Source organism: Larus michahellis, chromosome 7, assembly GCF_964199755.1.
Source record: "Larus michahellis chromosome 7, bLarMic1.1, whole genome shotgun sequence".
NCBI classification, from domain to species: domain Eukaryota; kingdom Metazoa; phylum Chordata; class Aves; order Charadriiformes; family Laridae; genus Larus; species Larus michahellis.
The window spans coordinates 39074858-39092917 of record NC_133902.1 but is presented as its reverse complement, the minus strand read 5'-3'; the positions used below and the strand labels follow the sequence as shown (position 1 = coordinate 39092917).

General features: G+C 38.4%; 1 protein-coding gene across 3 annotated transcripts in view; it reads right to left on the bottom strand.

The window, feature by feature from the left end:
- STK39 (serine/threonine kinase 39) overlaps positions 1 to 18060 on the bottom strand; it is a 102548-nt gene that overhangs the window by 65656 nt on the left and 18832 nt on the right. For 2 of the 3 annotated variants that reach the window (XM_074594036.1, XM_074594034.1), the window contains exons 2-5: positions 12995 to 13107; positions 8274 to 8382; positions 6804 to 6945; positions 4535 to 4590 (exon numbers count right to left, since the gene is read on the bottom strand). In XM_074594036.1, coding sequence (XP_074450137.1) covers positions 4535 to 4590; positions 6804 to 6945; positions 8274 to 8382; positions 12995 to 13107 — 420 coding nt within the window. The remainder of the gene's footprint in view (positions 1 to 4534; positions 4591 to 6803; positions 6946 to 8273; positions 8383 to 12994; positions 13108 to 18060) is intronic. The other variant, XM_074594035.1, reaches the window with a different exon arrangement.

The following is an 18060-nucleotide window of genomic DNA, read 5'->3' as shown; positions in this document are numbered from 1 at the left end:
GTCACTTAAGGTTTTCAAACGTGCACTTTGAACCAAGGTTTGAAAGATTTGCCCCTGCTATTATTCAAAGATAAGGAGCTACCTACTCTATAGCTACTACATCTGAATGCAATTTAAACACGAGGGAATACTATATATAACTTAAACACTTACGGAGATTTGACAAATCAAAGATAATCAAAGTGATCAACAATATATATTTAATAGTAGACCATGACATGAATAGTTTTTTCTAAATTCCAAAATAGCAAAAAACCTTCATGTTCTGTTAACTAGTCACCATGTCAGTGACAGCTGTTCTGGGAGAGGTAGGGGATAAATGGAAGAAAGAGCAGATTACCAGTGTACGGAGAAATACTGTCATTTTGAGTGGAGCTTTGTGAAGAGTATTTTAGACTGTGCTATTTACAATCCAGTTACACTGAAATCAAGTGCTTTAGCATAGACCTACTTCAATTTTTATTTTACTGTTGTTCCCTGATTTTAAGGTTGGAAAAAAAAAATTTAAAAAGATCAGCAATTCCATAAAACGTAGGTTTATCCTTACTTTCCACTATACAGCCACTAAGCGTCACAGACTCAAATTCTGGACCTCTTCTACATTGCTAAAACACACAGAAATACAGTAGACAATTAAGAAGCCAACTTCAAGCAATATTCTTTAATTTTCCCTGCAGATTGCCTGATGAATAAAAAAACAAAATTTTTTTTTCCCAAAAATTTGTACGTTATAGAATAGACAGGTTTTGTTTGTATTTCTGAAAAGAATGAATAGCTTCAGAAACACCTGCTTCTGAGTTTTTACTGCCCTAAAAATCAATGCTGGTATTATTGACAGTTTTCTGAAGAGGAACTATTACCTATAAGGAAAAGCTGAATAGGCAGAAATAAAATAAATAAATAAATAAAGATAGATATGGAAAAAAATTGATGTCCTTTCAGTACCAAAGATAAATAGTCTGTATTGGACAACTGCTCACATGTCCTTTCAGGAACAGAGATACACAGCTAAAATCCTGACTTAACCTTTGCTCCCCTACTGCTGTTTTCCCTATTAACATAACATTAATTTTGAAAAGGACAACAAACAAGAAATATAAACGGGTGCGGGATGACAATAAAAAAAACCACAACCAAAAACTAAGTAAAATTTCTTCTTGCACAAGCTTCAAAATGAAATGTTGCAACACCTCACTGAGAAAGATGTGATGAGTATTTAATTGAGTATTTCACTATAATACTACTGAAACACTGTCGTATGTTTACTGAGGGAAAGAACGCTTTGATAGCTACTCAATAAAAACAAGACTTTAATTTCCCATCCCAGGCACAGCTTTCACAAACACAGGTTATTTAAAAGAAGAGATGACCTACAGTGACAAGCTTCCTATCACATAGGAGACAAAGTATTCTTGAGAACAAGTTAACGTAAAGAGGAAGGGGAAATGTATTACAAGGAAAGAGCTGAACAACTCAGCAGTTTTAGGCACTAAAAGTCACAGCTAATACCAAAGAAAAAACAAATTTAATGAAGAGCCCTGATTTAAATGTATTAGTAAAGCACAAATAAGCATAGCCAACGAATCATTTATTCCCTAACACCTTTTTCAGCTCAGCCAGGGCTGGGCACTTGGCCAAGCTTCAACCAAGGCCAACATCAAGTTAGTGTTAAGCGTAGGGTTGGGAGAGAGACAATGCCTATGGTCTCCAAGGGAGCTGGGCTGCAAGGAGCCTACTAAGGGAAGGCACAGGCTGCAAAAACATTTCTCCCATAACTTTCTCACCTTGACAGTGGCTGCAGACTAAGCAGCCTAAGGCTCAGCCTTAGCCTAAGGCTCAGCCAAGGCCATGTGTAGCGTTACAGTTAAGATTGGGAGAGAAATAAAGCATCAAGCTCCTGTGAGAATGGGGGCAGCCAAGGAAAGCCTGGGCTGCCAAACAATTGTCCCTGATAAATCTTTCTCCTCCATCTGGCTTGAGTATCTGAGACAAAGTCTCTGCCTGTTTTTAACCAGATCTTTTCCAAACATTTCTGTGGGTATGGATTACCACAGGAGTGAACATCCTGAGGAACCACTGGTACAATGGGTAAGTTCACACAGACACCTACACACCAAACTGGAAAGCAGGATCTTCTGCTTAGAGTCCTCAAAGTGCATGTTCTTCTTCTGACTAATTTTATTGAAACTGTAATTTCTTGACACATCATACAGCCCATAGCTTCTACACTACCACCAACCTCTGTGTAGGATTGGTCTGTGCTATATGCTCCTTACCCCATCTCACATATCTTTGATATTTTGACCTTTCCCAGGCAATTCAGGCTTAGAAGACTGAAAGCCTGAAGAAGTACCAATCATCTTGTTTGCCCAAAGCACCAGGTGTTACAGTCCCAATAGTTTTAAGCAGAATGTTGAAGCTGAGAAACTGCAGTGACTATTTAACACTGTATTTGTGAATAAATTGAGTTTCCTGCTCTGTACAGAGGAATTTTGTACTTTAAAAATAAGTCTCCCCCATTTAAACAAAACAAAAAGATGTGTATTTTCCTCTTTCCCACCAAGACTGAGCAGATTCTCTGTGCAGAGCCTCTGAGGTCCATAATCAGAGGTCTCCTTAGAGCTATCCCAATTCTTTGGAGAATGTATGCTCTGCACAAAATCTTTTGTCAGAGAAACAATGGGCTGAGCTTCCTTTGTGAGCCCCTTACAACCCAGAAATGCTAGTGGATAACTGTGTCTTCAAATATTACTCGTCATGTATATTAGGAGTGTGTGCTATGGATACATCTTTTCACTATAGAAGCTTGGTATGCGGAAGAATGAGCAGCCAAAAGAATCTATGTTCTTCTAGCAAATAAAAAGAAGCAAAATTATTAGTTATCCGCTCTCCAAAGATGAAAGGAGATTTTTACTTTGTCAAGGCAAAAAGATGTAAAAAGAATGAATTTCAGTCTCTTTGACATTCAGAATCGGCTTTCAGTTAATGTGCAATGTTTGGCTGTCCCAAACAGAACAGCCCCACACCAACAAAGAAACAAGTTTGACACTGCTGCACTTTTCGCCTGAAGATTGGAAATAACCTAGTATTGAAATAACGCATCACAGAAAGACACAATTCACATATCTATCCAGCCACTGAACTTCCTCAGTCCTGCATGCCCTGAACGCCCTAGCAGCACAATTAAAGCCTTACTCATTAAGATGCCTACAGCTAAAAGGAGGAAAAGGTCATGAAACCAAGCCCTGAAGCTGAACTAGAAAGTAATAAATGAACTTGTTGTTTGAACGTTATCTGATTACTAGAAGAGTAAATTTCATTATGTGTGAAAAAAACAATGTAAAGTCAACAGCTTTAGTTCAGATGGCTCATGAGATTTTTATCTTTCAACTTTTAAGATATTTTTATTATTTTTAATTAAGTTGTCTGGACATCTACTCCTTTACAATATGAGATGATCTAAAAATACTTGAACAACATAGACCTAGAATGTCAGCAGTTGCCCAAAGTGCTATACAAAGTGAAGACAACTGTAGGGTATAATCAAGTGAATAAATAAAAATTAAGTATATTCCTAAAATTCAAGTCTGTAAAATTGACTAACTACTTTAAAAAGTCTTGAACTCAAAACAGAAGACTTAAACCAGCTCCAATTAGTAAATAGTTCATCTACTAGCCAATCTTTGCCTGTCCAGTTTCATAGACTTCAGACACTGGCATATTAAAGCCCTCAAAATATACGTTAACACGGTACTTTGAAAGCACTATTTATATAAAAAAGAACTTTTGGCTATAGCCATTTTTATTACTGAGGGCTACTAAACACAAAGCTTCCATCGCTGAGTCACGGGCTATAAATTGTGAAAGGCCTAGGAGTGTGCTGGGAGAGGGGATGGGTATCACCACCTGCTCGCTCTATTTTCCAGGTATCTGATACTAACTTGAGAGATGGGATATGGGGTCTTGCTCAGTACTTAAGCTCTTATAAAGACCAAATAATTTGATTCTTACAGACTACCACTCAAGAAACATATAGATACATTCATAGGGTATTTAAGATGCTAAACTGTATCCAATCGATCCCATTGCAAAATAAATGGTAGAAATGCCAAAAATTACTTTCGGTGAGATCTCTCTCATCTATCTCAGTGACTAGTTAAGTTACAGCCAGCATGCTCGTGAAGGGCAGTACATACAGATTTTTGAATTCTCAAGAACTATCATAATCACTTGTAGTAATAAATTAAATAAACTTGAACAGTTTATTAACAGCAAGCTGTTTAATCAATATTTTTTCCTGCGTTCCATCAAATATATAAGGAAACATTAAGAGGACATTAAAAAGTCTCCTTTTACATTGAGGAATTTCTAAATCATGTATCATTAATCAAGAAGCCTGAAATCGGTTAAGTTGCAGCTACAGCACTCCAGAAGGAACAGTGAAAAGCCAACAGAAAACTTTTATCTGTTGCCTCTAATACAGCTGCAATTACCTTTTTCTTTTATTTAGCCATTACTCTACCACCACCATTACCTGCTATTTGTACAGAGCCATCTTCACCCAGAAGAATGTTGCCAGCCTTCAAATCTCTAGAATGTACAAACAGAGGTTACTTTTATGTATGAAAGTACATATGTGCACATTTTATGTAAATAAAGAAATAAATATTGCATACTAATTCGTTTCACAAGCTAGTATTTTAAAATTAAGAGACAGAAGCAGGAACTGAAGTATAAAATATAACTGGTTTACAATTAAAATAGAGTACAGAACTCAGACTCTCAAACCCCAGCTCTCTTGTATAAAAGGACCCAAATTCAGCTTTGGCACAAAATGAGCAAAATTTAGGTATAGATTTTGAGAACAGAAATATTTAGTTGCAAAGTCTGTTTTACCGCCTTTTATAAGTAAATCTCACAAACTGCGATCTTTCAGAGCTTTAAAGCAAGAACTAATGCTTTCTCACATCCAACTGCACCACTACTCAAAAAGAAAAGTTGCAAAAGTTTTTTATACTCTTTGATCTCATCAGAGAAGATACCAATCTTCAAAAAAGGTAAATATACTGTAGATTTCTACCCAATGAAGCTATTAAAGCTCACGAATAGCAACAGTATTTTGCTATAGCGTACCATGATGAAAAGTCACTTGACACTGAATCCCTCAAAAATTCAGCATGTCCTTGACAGTCAGCTATATCCATCTAACACACTATTCGCATATAACATTAAGAAGAAATCTTTCTGGCTGTTTTTGGCTTTTTTGTTGTTTTTTTTTAGTGCAGGTTGTTTCGTTTTGTAGAAACATGCATCCCATTCTTAATGCACAGGATAAATCTTTCACACAGAACATATCTTAAACATCAAGAATTTGAGCAAATCTCTCATTCCAAGATTTACTGAAAATAATTAACACCTTGCTACTGAAAGTCAACATAACCTGTTTCCTTATATATAAAAAAGGATGTATCAAAACAACACAAAAAAAATCCCAGAACAATTTTGTAAACATCTCCAACTGGCAAGTAATACCTGATACTGCATTCCCTGAACTACACAGCTCTCACCTACAATGTACATGGGAAAAGGAATGCACACTGTATCTTCTTGAACAGGACTTCTGTGGTACTGCACAGTTTACAAATTAGATGTTATAAAAAAGGAGAAATCTCAGATGTAACAAATAGATCTCTTTTTATCTTTTTTAAGGTCCTTTAAGAATAGACAAAGAGAATTCCCAAATCCGACCTCAAAGGGTCCTGTTATCCTTAAAAGTTAACGAACGTTCCTTCCGCAACAATATCAGTTTAACAGAAGACTATGAATTAAGGTTTGAGGCAGATCTTTGGCATTCCAGACCAGAAGTCAAGATAATTGTTCTTTATTTCTCCATTTATCTCAATTTTCTTTCTGCAAAAGGAGGAAATAGTTCTTGATTTACATCAGAGGCAGTTCATTATAAGATGAGACATAAGAAGTACACATAAAGAACAATTACTGTGCTACATCTGCACTACCTCCATTCTCAGAGTTCTGTCTGCTGTGAATCTGGTCTTTGTTTGAAAGATTCCCTTACAAAAGGCCAATGCTTGAAACAGGGAGAGAGCACCTGTTGTAGGCACCTTCCTTAAAAGGCAAATTCACCTCAGTAAAATTGATTAGGGAGGTCGGAGTACAACAATTCCAACACCCAAACAGTGGAAGCAACCTGTGGATTGCTACAGCAGATATGTACATATCACCCCGGAGGATCTGCACAATTTACACTGAGGAAGTCAATGGAGACAGAATATAAAGAAGGCAACAATCACTAGACACATATACCCCAAGGTGACTTTCCACAGCACCAACCCCAGCTTCATGTGTCGTCATAAAGAGAGATCTGTAATACACATTACTGATTACCAGGAAAAAGTAAGTTTCACATTTATACAGCAGTGCCCAAATGCCCAAGATTACAGATTTACTGGGCAACACAATAACCAAGTCACAGCCCATATCACATAAACTAGATTTAGATTAGCTTCTTGGAGTACCAGCAGGCACAGGAGTATAGGTGACATTCTGGAATACTTAGTGCAGCACAGACCTATCCTAACTATAAGACAGATAGACAGGCATGTACTAGGGACAAACTGCAGTAAGATTACAGCATCCGCCCTAGTGTTATCATTTGATAATTACTAAGCGCATTTGCAGTATGTGAGAGGCAACACAATTCAGCCAAGCAACTGCAGCTGACCAGTATCAACAAACTATATACTCAACTTTGAAAATGCATTTCACTGTGTATATGCTCCTACCTGTGAATTTGCCCATTCCTGTGTAGATAGTCTAAGCCCTCCAAAACTTCTTTTAGAATCGTTGCTATTATTGGTTCTTCAAGGACACCATTTTTGTGCTCTCCTCTGTTGACAATATACTTTATTATATCAAGCATTGAACCTATATTGCACATCCAGAAAAGAAAACACATGTACAGCATTATCATATCAGATTCTTGAGAAAATTTTATTTCTTCATTCTTTCTGGGCTACTGCTATTTAAATCTTTGCATATGTGTGTGAAGACCACATGTAACTAGCACTCTGAATAAGACACACTGTTACCTCGTTCAAACAAGAAACAAAGCACTGTTTTTTTGTCAAGAATACTGTAACACTCAATGATTCGTTAGAAAGATCTGCTAACAGCTTGCTAACCTACCATTTATTAAAAATTCAGGAGCATCCCACATTTAAAAAGACATGTGCAGCAAACGTTTTGGTTTATTATCCAGCTTAGTTTATAGTTCACATGTTCACAACATGCACGTAAACATGCAGCTGCCAAGACTGGAAGGAGATATTCTCTCCAAACAAATGATGACAACATCCCTAGTAACACCAGCTTGACACTGAACTTCAGTTATAAATCTCAAGGAATCTAACAGCAACGTTTTGTTTTAATACAAGCTTTTTTCAACAGCTCACAGTAAATTCCTGTCATGAATCACTGGTTTCTCTCAGGGTCTATGCTTGCTTTTGATTGCAACGAACAAATCAATCAAATGTGATATAACAAGCGTTATTTTATGAGCACTTCCTGTCCTTGCTTTCTAGGATGACGGTGCAGCAGTCTGCTGCCATCAAGACTAATCTTGAAGAATATCATGTAGCAACCAGGACCACCACGTATTATTTTGGAGCCTCGCTTCTCTAAACCACAAGCACATTCAGCTCAGCTCTTTTTTCTTCTCCCAGAACCAAGTAAGATTTTTATACCATTAACCATCAAAACTGTAATGAGTGTTTGGTTAGTTTAAGCAATAAAAGGGATGCAATGTGTTTAACACCTGTCCAAAGAAGAATCTTCCTTGTATAAGGAATGAGAAACACTCATTATGAAATCAGAAATATATGCATTTTCACAAAAACAGAGTGGATTCTAGAGAAACTCAAAAAAAGGACACACAGAGAAGTGACTTAACTCTCATCAGTTTTCCCTATGCAACCTTGATAGTGAATTTTAATATATTGATTCAGAATAAAAAAATTACAGTAGCTAGATCAACACAATTTATCTCAAGTAATTCTTAGCCTGTACATATACAAACTCTTTAAGCTTGCACATTCTTGCTATAACACACCTGTGTCTCAAGGTTCATCCTATGTAGTCTCTCTCCCCTCTCCTTATTTGGTTTAGGTCAATTAACCCAAACAAGGTACATTAGAAAAAAAAAACAAACAACATACAATTTCCTTGCAGCTAAACACGTGAAATCAGTAACTTACCACCACTTAACAGCTTCATAACCAGCCAAAGTTCATCCTTCACCACAAACGATGTGTAATAGGTCACCACATTGGGGTGATTGCATTGACTCATTGCTTGAATTTCTTTCTGTAAGAAATACAAAGCCCAGCATAACACAGCCAGCTATCAGTTCTGCTTGTATAGAGAGAAAGTTTAATTTCCAAAGTGAAATACTAGAACAGAACTGAAGTATGCACAGAATATGCATCAAGGCACCAAAACATTTCAATTTATCTATAGATCTGCATGCAAGACAAAACGCTATTGCAAAGAACACGAGGGAGGCTTGGCAAGGAGATACAGGCCTAACTACCGCAATTTTCTTCTGAGAGCAGCAAAAAAATTATTGTTAAAGTCCCAAATTCAGAGCGAGCAATGAAGAATGAACAGTCTCCAAGAACTGAAGGCATGGGTACAGGCTGGACAACAAAACGCAAGGAAAGATCAAAACCTACTGCCTTTCCTGTTCAAAAGGGATATGAAAAAGAGTAGAACGGGAGCAGCTGGGAAAGGAGGAAGGAAGCTGTCGGACAAAGGACACAGCACCACTGTCTCAGCTACTGTGGGATGGACAGGCGGACACCAGAGCCACGCAATCAAACAGAAGTGCAAGAGGAAAAAGCAGCGTTACAGACCAAAAGTCGGAGGAAACAATTGAGTAGAGGAGCAGTCACCAACAGATGCACAACGTGGCACTACCAAGTAACACCATCTATGACACGCCACAGCTGTATGCATTAAGAATGACTGCCTTGTATCTGTTATTTCAAACGCAGTCCTTTTTCTATTCACTCTTTCACACAGTTGTTCTCTAACACCTTTCCGGCAGCTCTCACTATCCTGCCAATCCTTTATGTAGAAGCCTTTAGGCCTCCTTTGTACTAGAGGGTTTGGCCTCGCACCAACTTAAGCTCCCACAATCCAGCCTCTCCCTCTCTGCCGCTGGCCACACAGATCCATCGCTAGTGCTAAAGGACATGGTCCTGGAGGGTGAGCCAGTCGGGGAGCCAATTCAGCTAAAAACCAAACTCTTCCACCTCCTCTCCCTCCCTGAAAAGCAACTGCTTTCAGGTGGACCCATGTTACACGCTGACTCGCCAGCCCTGGTGCAAGGCAGGCACTTTGGCAGTCCCACTTAAGATTGGTTAAAGCTGCCACAGATGCCATTTTCAGCTTTCAACCTCAATTCAGCAAGTGTCTGAAAGAGGGTTTTTTGCTGCTGTTATTTGCAATGCACTCGAGATCACAGCCACTTTCTAATAAAAAGTTAATTATATCTATTACAGACTGTGATTTAATCTCATGATACATGTTGGTGACTATTAAGTCAGGCTGTAGTTTGACATGGACTTCAGCTAGTCCTGCTGTCAAAAGTTTCCTCCCTAGACAACTTCTGAGCCCTGAACCACAGAAGGATGAAAGCCTGGATAATCATGCAGTGAGCGTGAATAACTCAGCAATTTGCAAAATAGCTTCCCCCCACCAGGAGACAGTAGGTCAAAAACAGAAGAAATTTATGTGGGGCACATTTCCCCAGCTGACCCAGGCAGGTCAGCTTAAACACAAGTCAAATTATTGCCTCAGGTTCTGAATTCAGCTACCCATACCGAATCTGAAATGTGCCTCTCCCGCTCTTGATTACTATTTAATTTCTTATATCATTTTATTGTTTTCCTATGCTGGTAATACAACAATGGGTCAAGAAATCTACCTGCTACTACTAGGCAAAAATACACCTAATCTATTTTACTAACATGTTAACAGTGCAGAAATGTGATTACTTGACTGTGGTAAGCTTCACAATCTTTAATTGGAAAGTGCTTTGAATATTGTCTACCTTCATCAACTCAACAGCACCAAAGCCATAATGGCACTTAAAATATAAAGTTTCTCCCTCTGCTTCTCCTTCCCTTGTGCTAGCACAAGCGTTGGTGCACTGCATCAGGAAATACAGCCGGGTTAAAAACTAACTTCTTTTCGGCCAGGTTATTCCTGATCCAGTTTCACCAAGCAGCTGCAGAAGAATGTGTGTCGGCCTAAGGGCAGGTGGGTGACACAGTTAATAAGCAACTGCGAGACGGCTCCTTTCGGTGCTCAGCTGCAGCGCCCACAGGGACAGGTCCAGACCCCAGTGACCAGGCAGGTGCCACAGCTCTGTGGGTGCTTCCCGGGGGCTTCCTCCAGGGATACCCGGGGTACGGCTGTTTGAAAACCCATTCAATCAAATAAGCCATTCTGTAGAATATTCTTTGGTTTGTAGTGCTGAGATTGTTGGTTGTATTAAAAAACTGGAGGTAAGGGGATGGGGGAAGATACCCTGTCAGGACAACCCTAAGGACAGGAACTTTTTTCCTTGGCTCATAGGGTTAAGTTACATTTAGCTTACAATAGTGAGAACACAGGACGTTGCAGGAAACGGAGTATTGAATTTCAGGAGTTTGGCAGTTTGTGTAACCTTAGTATTATTTATACTCCCTCCCCCACTGCCCTTCTATTTTAATTGACACTGGCCCAAAGTCTGCTTACGTGGGCACCAGGCTTGCTGCATTTTCCACTCCTCTGAAGGCCACACAGCTGAGAATTTGCAAAGGGTGCCTTTGCACACCATCCATAAGCACTCAGCAGCAGGATTTTACAAAACAGCATGTTCAGAGGGCAGACAGAGTTTTAGAACATCCCTGCGCCAATGGAAACTGCTTGATCAGAAAAATATGTGATTGAAAACTGAGCAGACTCAAAAATGGTGTTAAAAAAACCCAAAATGAAAGAGCATTCTAAGTATTATCAACTGAAATAAAAATGTTAGTACAGTTGTAACAAGAGTTTTGAAGGTCAATGATGCCCTTTTACAGAATAACATCTCTACTTTTCAAACAAAATTTTAAAATCTATTAGAACTGAGTCAAAGCAAGTATACTTCCTCACAGAAAAATAATTATTTCTGTGTATGCATGCCCATGTGTGCATGCACATACAAAAATAAAAGGAAACATGGCCCTTTTTTCTTTTTTTAAACCTCCTAACCAGGACCTTGGAAAGCCAGAATTCATGTTCAGATCAAAACAGACCAACAAATAAAAGAAACAAAAAATCTAAACACAGAAAAGCAGAAATTGACTTATGTTAAAAAATAAAAACGATCGTATGGACAGTTATCCTCGTACCAAAAGAAAGCAATATGGGACCAAAAATTGAAGACCTATTGCCTTATTTGGGAGACAGTGGAGACACGTCAGCAGTAAAGATACTCAAGCACTTGCTAAGGTAGCTTTGTACAAGCTGGTAACTAACTAATTATTTCTCTAGACCACCTGGGTATTTCTTGCAGACTTTTGGCAGTTTTGTCTAGTTTTATTTGTTGTAACTTTTAAATTCTCAATTCCCATTATTAGTTCAAATTCTAATCAAAAAAGATCAAATTTAGACCATTTTATATTACGATCATTAGTATTTCTGGTTTTATAGAAGTGTTCTCTATGGGCTGTAGATGTTATTATATCATGCACAGCATCTCACCTTGGGCTGGTCTCTTTCTAAACACATTTCAGAATTTATCTTTTGAGTTTTTAGTTGACAGAAGCCTCGCTACCTCAGAGGTAGCTTCCACTACTGCAATCCTCTTTTAAGAAAAACACAACAATGTCCCATACAAGCTGCTACATAAGCTGAAGGTGAATGCCATGAATCATCAGGGGAAGAGCATTTTGGGTCCTCCACTGTAAACAAGCCATCTTATCTGAAGAAACTGGATGGACCATACCCTCTGTATCAAATTCAAGATATCTTTTGCACTGGCAATTCCCTGCTGAGGAGACCATTTCCTTCAGAGGCAGGAATTTCTGCATTAGAAAAAGCCCACAGTCTCTAGGCAGTAGTATAACCTGCGGAACAGAAGAGAGTGTTCTCACTTTTGGAATGGTCTTGTGTCCTTCAACTCTTGTTACACTGCCTATATATAAATATGCATTACTCTTATAAGCACCTGACTAGGAGCATTAGAAAGCAACAGGTTTCGGTTTTTAACAGTTCTCTGCGACTTTGTCTGGATTGCCATAACCAGTGCAGAGCAAAACTACTGCAGTCCCTTTTAAGAAGGGCCCCTCCTCCTCTGATTAGTGATCCAAACAAACAGCATTCCTCAAATGGCTTGTTATGGCCTATTGGATAAATGTGTGTTATTAGATTTAACAAGAGTTTCCTTGTGTAGGTGGCAGTGTAGCCATTCCTACTTTTCCCCTCAAAAGTTACCATTACAAAATGATCCAACAACTAGGTTTTGCCATGTTTTGGTGCTTTAGACATTTTAAGGAGACCTACTAAATTTTACCTTTATATTTTTAATCAGTGTTTAACCAAAGGAAAACGTGTCTGTCCTCGGTATTAAGAAGAGATAGACAACCAGACAGTAATCTCTTGAAAACCAAGCCTCCAGAAAGCAAGGGGTAAGGTTCTTCCCACAGTTCACAGCAGTTGGTTATCTCAAGATCCAAATTTGCAATTCCTGGTTTTGTGGTATTAGAGAACATACATTAGTAAAATACGTTTTTAGGGAAAGGGCGTATTTCTTGCAGATTATTTTCAAATCTTTTCCTCACTATTATCCTCCATAAAATTCTACCCTCATTCTTGGACCAAACGAAAACCAAAATCCAAACAGAAGATAGCCTCCATGTAATATGTTCCACTCTGATTTACTTACAAGTAATTCATCCATACTGGTTTGGCATTTTTCTAAGTTGATCCTCTTTATTGCTACACGTTCTTGCCTGGGTTTGCATAGTGCTGCCTGGACAACTGCTGTAGCACCGCTACCTGGAAAAGGGTAGAAAAGGAACACAGTCTTAATGTAACAGGAGTCTAAACCAGCGACCAACATAAGAACTGCACGCTGATGAAGAACTTAAAATCTGCTGTTTATCCTTTTTCAGTGCTTTCCCCACACGCTCACCTTTCCACTAGGCTAGAAAGCTTGCACACTTCTCAAATAGAGAAGAAAACCCTCAAAGTTTCTGTTCCATACTCCACAAAAAAATCCCAAGCCACTAACTAAAAATGACATGCTCATTTATCAAGTCACACCTACCACCTCAATGCATTTCATATAGTTTGGAAACCATTACACTTTTGTCTTCGGACACATCTGTTTTAGTCAAGAACGTGACTTGCACAGTTAACACAATTAAAAACATTACGCAGAGGGGCAGGGAGTGTGTACTTTATCAAGTGTTATTTCTTTCTGTTCTTTCAGGTCAGTCCCTGTTTAACCAAGTTTCTGTTCCCACTATGCAAAGAACAGAAAAATATCAGTAATGTTGTACATGCCAAACCTACAGTTTCAACTGTGTTCCTGCTCATTCATCATGATTACGGTAACATCCTACAAAAAGCATTCTGATTCTTGTGAAGAGCGAGGGAGGCATAAGTATCACACAAACAATACGAAAGATGTTGCTGAATGGCCCAGCAAAGAAAGTCAGTCATGCTTACTTGACATGCAAATCACATATGATCATACAACTACACTGGCAACAAAGCTTGGGAGAACTGAACAAGTTTTGAGGAAAGCATTAGAAAAATTTTCTTTAGTATGCTTTATTTGCAAATAGCAGGGGTACATAGGTCTTGTTGTTTCTTTTATCAAGCACCCACTGGCCTTGCTACAGTCAGTATTGTCTGACTAAATTAATTATATGATTGCAAGTAATATTCAGAAAGAGTTTTGCCCGGGTTGCACATCTTTCTGCCACATTAAATACAGCAGTGTGTGCTTCTCCAAGCAATTACATCATGCTCGTTCATGCAGAAATCTAAAAATCCCTTGACGAGTAGCTTACCTGTAATTCTGACTATTTTAATATAAATTATGGATTTCTGGTAAGTCACAAATTGAGCAACACATTATATTGGCCTGCTCATGCACCATGTTCTATTTATGCTCAGTAATTAGCATGTCCTAGATGAATACCAATTGTGAACAAAAAGCCTTTTGTTGTCAAGCTCTACAAACGTGGATTCAGTTACCAGCCGACTTAAGAACAATTGAGAGCTTTTCCCTCTGCACATCTGAAAACAGCACCGACAATACCTCATGACTGAAAGTTATTGTCCATGTTTTAACTGCTATTTGCTTAGCTATTTTCACGTACTGTTTGTTCATATGACATTTTCACTCAAATCACAAAGCTTTTTAACTCCGTGTATGAATTTCATTACAAAATTCTGAGCTCATCTTAAAAAAAAAAAAAAAAAAGTCTCAACAGGACAAACCAGTCATGTTTTTGCAGGATGCGGTCACAGACAAATATTGACATGTCCTGTTCTGTCTGCTTACAGAACAAAGCCTTTAAAAATTCCAATAATGTAAGTAATAAAAGAATTAAGAAAGATTTTAAAAATTAAGTAAGACATCTTAAGGAAGGAACCACCAAGTCAGCACAATTCAGTTCAAGTAAGACTCATCTACATCACTTTAATGAAGTTCTCATTCAGTGGACATCCAGACACAAATTCTCTTGTTACTTTGGATACACAACTGTAGGTTGAGACAGGGGGAAGAAACCAAGTTTTTAGCTATTAAGGATACAGAAACAAACACCAAGATTTTCCTTCATGTATCTTTTTCATCTATGCCAGTAGTTTTATCTACTTGCACGAAAAAACAACAGATCTTCACTTTCAAAATGGATTTATATACAAAGGCCAGACAAAGGACAAACAGAAAAATCACACAGAAAAATTATTCAGCCAACAGCAGGATGAAATCCTGACTGCTTCCTCAAGTTAATAACAGTAAGTAACACTTCAAAACATTTTAGAAAAATTAGGTTACAAAAAAAAGTCCTGTCACATCCCTGATCCCACCCCATTGTATCACTTGCTTAAGTTCTGTTCCAAACCAAAGACTATGTGCTACTATTTAAAAACTCTTTATTGCAAAATTAATTCTGAGCCATCCTTATGCACAAGTTGAAGATCTGTTCCTCTTTTGCTTACTGAAAGAGGATGAGATGTGAGATTTTAAGACACAAAGTAGAGTTCGAAATTTATTTATATGAGAAGCCTTTCGGTGCATTTCCCCGTGTTTTCTCCTCAGACGGAGAAGACTTGCAGTGGCATATTCTTCACCACCAGAATATGATGCACTGACAATGCAAAAAGCTTTCTACGTTTTGAATAAAGCCAATCTACCTTGGTTTCTTCTTTCTCCTGCCTTTTGAATACTTGACACAATATAGTATTTTGATAGTAAAGGCAATCCATGCAGCCTGCATTCTCAGTGGGTCTACATACAAAACTCGTTTGAAAAGGCGGTTTCAATTACTGAAGCAGGAGCTAGGCACTTAGTGGCTATATGCCTCCTTCCTCTTAGGAGATGTTCCCCTCTCCTCCTCTAGCTCACAAAGTGAACAATGGGGGGTAAAGACTAGGAAAATTTGCAACTTCCCCGCTTGGTCAGAAAACTCCTTTTGTGTCAATAAAGACAGGTCCTTCTCTAGTCTACCAAACAAGTAGAAATGGGGAGTGTTCCAGAGGAGTAGCTGTTATAAACAGGACTATGCAGATAAGCATGTCAGTCGAGAGATAACAGACTCCACAAGTAATGCGCTATCATACAGTGAAATAACATTGTCACAGACAACCACTTAGCATAACAAATTAGGGTCACAGAAAACTATTGCATAGAATAGATTACAGTCAATCATTTCCTGTCAGAAGGCATGACTTCTTCAGGTATGCTGAACCTTACGAGTCTTCCAAAAACCTAACTCTCACAGCAGAGAACATACTAACTACACCACAACTAAAGCACAGACTGGTTTTAGCATCCAGTCTCTATATACAAAACTGATCTAGTGTAATGAAAGCTCGGGTTGGATAAACCACGAAGCCTTTACATCCAGCTGTCTCCCGCAGAAGAACAAAACAAAGGATTACCAGCGGTCAGACTCAAAAAACCAGCTTTGTAAGAACGATGGGTTTTTTCCATTACTGGAAAAGTCGTTCTCCTGCTACAGACAAGTTCTCTTTGCCAATTTCAAAAGTTAGCAGTGAAATAACGCAATTTCAGTCCAACACAACAAGATGCCTACTACTCCCATTTCACAACAGGCAACAAATCAGAGTTTCATCTTGTCCTCATGGTTTTGCTGCCACCCTTCTCTCTAGCGTAAGCATGCCCTTTCAGCCAACCTGTTCCTTCATGCCATGAACCATGCACTCCCTACTGTCCTGCCCTCAGTGCAGCAGAGCCATTAGAAAGCTTTTAACTATTTGGGTTTGTGCAATAGAAACCTTCTCAAGGGCTATTACGTACGGCCACACTTCACTTAGAGGATATAATGTAAAAACAACATTCTGTATTCCATTTTGCGTGTGCTTCACAGAAAGCACACGAAAACCCCACAAACACAAATACTCATCCAGGATTTAAGCTTATCTGATTAAGTTCCTTCAAGTTTTTCTAAATCTGGCATAAAGGTGTTTTTCTTCTTCTTTTTTTTTTTTTTAAACAGGAATTTTGCCCTCACAGGACCTGTCTCCAGCTGGCAAAGAAAAGAAGGATCTTTGAACAAGTGTGATCAACAACTGACATTAACATTTTCATTTTATCTACCCTCCACTAGCCAAGTCTCAAAAAGACAGACAGGGAGGCGAGATGGCTAGACCATATGCAGATCACACATGCACATATCCTTCTTCATACAAGCATGTGACACTTCATTTATTCCCTGTTATGTATAAAGGTCTAACACTTTCCACTCATTCATCACTGCACAGTAACTCTATTCAAAATAGGTCTAGAAGTATTCCTTTCAATTTTCTTCTTCACCTCGCAAACAAAATTGATTTACCTCATTACCGCATAATAATTTACCAAGTCTTTTTTTAATAGCTTATTGTTACTCCACAGTATTCCAACACAAACCTCTTTTAAAGATCGCTGCATTCACTAGGTCCCTTCACTCTACCCAAAGACACCTTCCCCAGCCCCATGGTGGTTCTGCCTAATCTCTGAAGAGTAGGATGTAATTTCTTGTTGACTAGGTATCTGAAGAGGTAAGACAGCAGACAGAATTGGAGAACACTAAATACCTTATCTCAGAATCTATATAAACTCTAACTTACCAACCTATACCATCTGCATTTTTACATACCTCTTCTGCTCCCCCAACATATAGAAACCTCCTATTAAATGGAGCTGATTAGTGCACACAAATTTTAAGTCAGCCTCAAATCCAAGACTATATTGTAATTGTCTGTAAAAGAAGCCAGTACTAAATAGAATAAAATCTATGAAAATGGATGAAGCAGCTATGAAAGTATTTTTATTTAATCTCTCAGTCCAGTTCTGAAGAACAGTCACCTAGGTAATTCTTAAATGCATCTCACATGCAGTGTAACTGAAGGATTCCTTTTGCATAGAGCAGAATGCACTTGTGCATACAAACTGTGCCTGCACAAATGCAATCTAGCTTAGGTTTCCACTCAAACACATGCGGCTTTTTTTATGTAACATACAAAGCAGCTGTGCTTATATACAAGCTTTGAAAGCTATGTTGCATATGTTGTACATTGCATGCAATGTTGTGTAGCATACTCCCAGATTTACTACGTATGTATTATGAACTGATCAGTACTTGAACATATGCCATGGCAGCATGGTGCAGAACTAGCCTCTTCAGTCTTGAAAGAAACAATTCTGTTGGCGGCAAAGCAGTACTTTCAGTTAAGAAACAGAAAACAAGAACCTTTAATTTCTTTCAG